Source organism: Scylla paramamosain, chromosome 28 (assembly GCF_035594125.1).
Source record: "Scylla paramamosain isolate STU-SP2022 chromosome 28, ASM3559412v1, whole genome shotgun sequence".
NCBI classification, from domain to species: Eukaryota; Metazoa; Arthropoda; class Malacostraca; order Decapoda; family Portunidae; genus Scylla; species Scylla paramamosain.
In genome coordinates this window covers 5,651,278-5,657,500 of record NC_087178.1, presented here as the reverse complement: position 1 = coordinate 5,657,500, position 6,223 = coordinate 5,651,278, and the positions used below count along the sequence as shown (strand labels likewise).

At 45.8% G+C, this 6,223-nt stretch overlaps 1 protein-coding gene across 2 annotated transcripts in view; it reads right to left on the bottom strand.

The window, feature by feature from the left end:
- Positions 1-1,352, bottom strand: part of LOC135114786 (fibrillin-2-like) — a 63,463-nt gene extending 62,111 nt beyond the window's left edge. For both annotated transcript variants that reach the window (XM_064030859.1, XM_064030860.1), the window contains exon 1: positions 1,026-1,352. In XM_064030859.1, the coding sequence (XP_063886929.1) occupies positions 1,026-1,129 (104 nt within the window). In that variant the 5' untranslated portion in view covers positions 1,130-1,352. The remainder of the gene's footprint in view (positions 1-1,025) is intronic.
- Positions 1,353-6,223: the final 4,871 nt, after the last annotated feature.

Genomic DNA, 6,223 nt, shown 5'->3' with positions numbered 1-6,223 from the left:
TAACGGTCTTTTTCGCTTTCCCTATCCTATTTTTTTCCTTTTCACCTGTGCTTTCACCTGTGGCTCTCTCTAATTACGAATGGCGCAGAGTACAACGCCATCAGAAGGAAATGATAACTCACATGGAGCTCATTACATATAATAATACGCATGGCAGGTAATTACTCTTCTTACGCCTGCTTGTTGCCTCGGAGCGTCCACCCACCTGTGTGAACTTTCGTACACTCACTCACCGCCCAGGTATGCTAGGGAGTAAGAACAGTGAATACGTGAGGTAAGAGTACGAGAGGTTAAAAATATGTAAGGCTAAGAAAATGGGACAAAGATACGTGAGAAAAAGAGAAAGTAATAATATCAGGTAATATATGTATCGGAAAATACGAGAGGCAAAAAGATACTTGAGGGAAAATTACCTGAGATCAAAAATACGCGAGGGACAAGGAAAAATAGTAAACTAGAGTGTCATCCTCGGAGCTTCAAGAGAACAAGTGGTGTTGTGTTGGTGTTGGTGGTGAGGATGATGATGATGATGATGATGATGATGATGATGATGGTGGTGGTGGTGGTGGTGGCAGTAGTTGTAGTAATAGTTGTAATAGTGATGATGGTGGTAATGTAGTGGTAGTGGTAGTGGTGGTAATAATAATAATAATAATAATAATAATAATAATAATAATAATAATAATAATAATAATAATAATAATAATAATGGGCTTAATGAACAAGAGGGAGAGAAGTATGAGGAAGAGGAAAAACAGGAAGAGGAACAAGGATAAAGAGGAACAACGACAACAATAACAATAACAATAACAACAACAACAACAACAACAACAACAACAAAAACAAACACCAACAAACCACTCCATCACAAAACAAAACAAAACAAAACCCCACCAGTCTCCAAACAAACACAAGCATCGTGACAAAAACTCAACGAGGAAGAGGAGGAGGAGGAAGAGGAAGAAGAGGAGGAGGAGGAGGAGATGGAGGAGGAGGCGGCGGCGGCGGCGCGGTGGTTTACTTACCCCCCAGGAGGCGGGCGGCGGCCGAGGTCGTATCCTGAGTATCCATCAGGCTTGGCGATGGCCTGAGCCGCGGCCACCAAGAGCACCCCCACCGTCACTAGCATCGTGCGCTGCCTTACGAGAGCGTCATGTGGCACTACGTATGCAACACTGGCACATGCAACGCGAGGGAGGAGCAAGGTGCGCGCCGGTGTGTCCGTGCGCGTCTGTTAAGTGTGTTGTCCCCGCGAGAGGGTAAGGGTAAGCAAGCGCGCGCCAAGACCACAGGACGGGACGGCGGACGCGAGCGACTAGTGTGGTGGCCGCCGAGTGTCTGAGGTCCTGAGCGGCGCCGCCTGACACCCGCCCATCCTCACCCGCCTCCCCGTCTGACCGCCCCCACCCACTCCACTCACTCACCCCCTCCTGATAACAAAGCCCGAGGGAGGGGCATTTTTTACTGACCGAGAGCGGCGAGTAGGCTAAATTTCTTTTTTTTTTTTTTTTTGAACGATGAGGTGGTGAAGGCGGCGGTGCATGTGTGAGGAGGAGGGCGTGGCCGGAAGCGAGATGCTGGCGTTCAGAAGGGGAAGAAGGTGCCAGGACGTCGCCTTGCAGAATGCCGGCAGTGAGGTGCCCGCGCGCAGGGCCAACCTTAGCGGTCCAATCTTAAATTAAGTAGATAATAACCTCCCTCCCAACGCTTTCTTTTTACACGAGGGATTCCAACAAGTCCACGTATGACCTCAGCCAAGTTCCCAAGGAATCTTTCAAGCAAAAAGAGCCAGGCCGCCTCGAGGACCCAGACTCACCATGACGGGAGACTCAGGCCGTGACAGACATTCATTCATCACGTGTTTGTTGTTAACTTAATGATGTTACTGATACCTTAATTACTTTAAGACTTGCACATCTTGGTGGAAACATGAGGAGGTGGCGAGGCAGAATACACTTGGCGAAATATTTAGTTGTAGAGGCGCCTACACCCGGGGCGAGGGTCGAGGTACTCCAGTGTTGATAGAGTCCAGGGTGGGACAGGTGGTCGGGGCCAGCGCCGCGCCCGACACCTACCCCCTACATTATGCACTTATCGTAGGCGCCATCGCCGTTACCTTTGAGAGCCGCCTTCCCCACCCTCGGCGTCTCCCGTCTACGTCCGGCCCGGTGGAGACGAGCATTGCAGAATCTTGAAAATAAGCAGATGGTGAGAGGCTGAGTGAAAGCAGCCCCGGCCGGCGTGTCAGGCCAGATAGGTCTCGACGCAGAACAGGAGGCCGGCCCGAGGGACACTAATAAACGCCGTCTTCATAATTAATAGATACGGCAGGAATTCCATCGTCTCCTTTTGAAAGTGATGAGAGGCGCCCTTATCGCTGGCACCGCGGCGTGTTCACTGCTCTTGAAAGCTTCTTCCATCTTGGGCGCGGCGCACACGAGATGCCCAACGACCTCGGCAGCGGAGTTTGACGTCACGATGACCATTAAGGATGAGCCATGGGCGGGAGAGCGGGTGTTGTGGGCGGCGGGTGGGCACCAGGCGGCCCGCTGCTGATAACGACGCCCGCGCCCACAACCCCGTGACTGATGACACTATCATGCCACTCTTTTAGTGCCTCATTATGGAATGTTTGCACGGCCTCACCTATCTGTGGCCGCGAATACCTGTTTCCCAGTAACCGAGGAGACAGTGTCGCTACGTGACGTGGCGGTGAGGCGAGTCGGCTCAGACAGTGACCGTCCCTATCTTTGGGCGAGGAACAAGGGAACTGTACTCTTAATGTTATTCCTAATGTTATTCCTGACTCCATCATCTACTGTTCCCATGGCACCTATCCATCCAAAACAGTATTGTTTACTTTCTAGTCTGAGCAATGTTTTCCTCCTCCTCCTCCTCCTCCTCCTGCTCATCGTCTTCCTTTTGTAACTCAGCTCAGTTCGTGCATCGAGTTACATTTCCATTCATTGCATCCCCGCCAGGCCTTGAAGCCACGCCCGCGCCATCCCGCGACCGCTCCCTCGCCACACGGACACAGAGAAGAGCACTCAAGCAGGAATTTGTCTCGCTACCAAATCCGGCAACAAACATCGGACGAGTCGTTGTGATGACTTCTTACCTTCCACTTCAATTACCGTACAGCGAATGCAAGGTTACGAGTTTGATCGCGTAAAATAATTAGTGAGCGATTTTTCAAAGTGGCGTAATGTGTTAGCGGTTAATTAAAAGGGCCTATTAACGAGGCGCGAGGTAATTAAGATTGGTTGGTGTACAGTGAAGCGTCTCCCGTCACGTTCGAACGAATGTGAAACGCGACACTAATGTTTGAAAACGACCACGTCTCGTCCAACAGAGCAAAGCAGCTTCATAGATCCGCTTCGAACTAAACATGTACCGAAGCAGACACCAATAAACTCTCTCTCTCTCTCTCTCTCTCTCTCTCTCTCTTATATTTTATTTCACTTCACGACCCACAAATAAGGAGAAATCATATCAGCCGTGAACAAAGAGGAACACTTAAACATAAAAACAGTAACAACTTCATATTAACGACCAACAAAGCGGGCAGCACACACACACACACACACACACACAGGTCACTAAAAGCCGTTTTTCGTTGAATGGACGCAATAAGAATGCCCCTCTCATACTCAGCCAAGTTGGGTCACCCTCTTACCCCGGCCACTCATGAAGGTCGATCAAGTGTGGGGCCTGACCTTCCTCTGTCTGCACCGCTCCATCCCATCCCATCCCTTCCCTTCCCTTTCTTTTCTCTCCCTACCGCGGACATCTCCCTCAGACCCCATACATGTTTGTGGGAAAAGAAGAAAAAAAGAAAAAAAACTGCCTCATACATTCTGCCACATACTACACCATCATGCACTAAATCACTCATCGACTCTTCGCAACTCGTTAAGAACATTCAAGTTATTCGTAGCTTCCGTGACATTTTTTTCGCATACGTACTACATACTTCTATATACAAGCTACGATAGGGCCATATTCTGAAACACTTATGTCCGACTGCTTTCTAAATTTGTAAGAACATTCCACACTTTAGCGGGGAGTTTGTCATTGAGTCTTGTGGTGCATGCTAGGGGTGCTGGACTGCCTGGATCTTACTGTAAGAGGCACTGAGATCGGACAAGATTAAGAAATGCTTCTCAAAACAAACAAACACTTCATATCTCGCAAGTTCTCTAGTTTACCCTCAGTTTCCGCGAACACAAATCTTACAATGACATACACCACTACTTCCCAGCTCGTATATTTAGATCCCGCGCGCCAGACTACAGAAACGTGTATAAACAAATATTATCATTTGGTAACTCACTAGCACAGCTCACTGAAAGCAAAACTCACAAACACTAGTTAATCCATAGTTTCTGCAAGCATAAATCTTCTAATGACACAAACCCCATTCTACCTCGTATATTTAACTCCCGCGCCAACTTAAACAAACATAAATACTTAAAAAACTCACAAACACGTCAATTTACCGAAAGCAAAATAACACTGAATGACACAAAACGCTCCATTCTACCTCATATATTTAGATCCCGCGCGCCAGCTTAGAGAAATGTGTCTAAACAAACATAAACCGTGCAAATGAGTGTTGATTGGTACACTTAAGCCCGTGATAGTCCCCGGGGAGGGTTAGGCTTAGGATAAGGAGGGAGAGGCGGTGAGCGCTGGCCAGCAGAGTAGGGGAGGTGATGGGGGAGGTCAGGGTGTGTGTGGGTGGGCAGCTCACACGCTTATGTACACACGCACACTCTGGCTATCGATACAGGAATGCAATAAGGTGTACGTGTGTATACCATAGAAGCCTGCTAGACACCCTTGAGCCACACACACACACACACACACGGGCACTCGTAACAAATTAAATAAAGTATGCATTATGTTGTCATCCTCAGATATGAAGAGCCGTCTTAAATATAGCAGAGTATTTATTTAACTGCTAGAGAGAGAGAGAGAGAGAGAGAGAGAGAGAGAGAGAGAGAGAGAGAGAGAGAGAGAGAGAGAGAGAGAGAGAGAGAGAATGTCAAGTAGCATAAAAACAAGAGGTCTTCAAATTTAGTGCGGTTTTAGTCGAGGTGAAGTAATGGGAGTTTTGATCGCCTCTTAAATTCTTAGGAAAATAAGTTAATGAAAAAAACCGAGAGAGAGAGAGAGAGAGAGAGAGAGAGAGAGAGAGAGAGAGAGAGAGAGAGAGAGAGAGAGAGAGAGAGAGAGAGAGAGAGAGAGAGAGAGAGAGAGAGAGAGAGAGAGAGAGAGAGAGAGAGAGAATCTCTTTATGGCTGCAAGCTGCTAAACAAAACATCCTTTTCAGCAAGGGAAAATAATGAGTAAAAAAAAATATATATATATATACATAAATGAATAAATAAATAATAACAAATACTACTACTACTACTACTACTACTACTACTACTACTACTACTACTACAGCTAAATAAATAAATACATAAATACATAAACAAACAAATAAAAATAAATAAATACAAAAATAAACAAACAAACAAACAAACAAACGAACGAACAAAAAAAAGAAAGGTAGGAAGGAAGGAAAAGAAAAAAAACATATCACTGGATAAATAAACAAATAATGATAAAAGACTATATGTTTCCACAAATCACTCACCAAGCTGCCAGTACCTCACCATCTCACCATTACACAAACAAATAAAGAGTGTTTCTCAATAGCAAAGACTATTAGGTGAGGAGAGAATTCAAGAGAAGCTTTCAACATACGCAAAACAATTAAAAACCTCAAGGACCCTAAAACTACACTATGATTAATGTCATACCTAACCTAAGCAGTTTATCCACTTCTCTCCACACTAATTTATACTTTCCTCACTCCTCTCTATCTCTATTTTCTCATTTATCATATATCTTCCTTGTTCATCTATTCCTTACTTGCTTTTCTCCTAATTTCTCCACTTCTCTTTACCAATTTAACCTCCTCCCCTTTCTCTCTCTCTCTCTCTCTCTCTCTCTCTCTCTCTCTCTCTCTCTCTCTCTCTCTCTCTCTCTCTCTCTTTCTTCTCATTTACCATGTATCTCTTTATTGTTCAACTTTCTGGTATCTTTTCTCTAAATTAGTCCAGTTATCCAGTTTTCTTCATTATTTATCCTTTCCTCACTCCTCTCTCTCTATGTCTTCCTCTCATTCATCTCTTCCTTCCTTCCTTCCTTCCTGATATTCTTTTCTCCA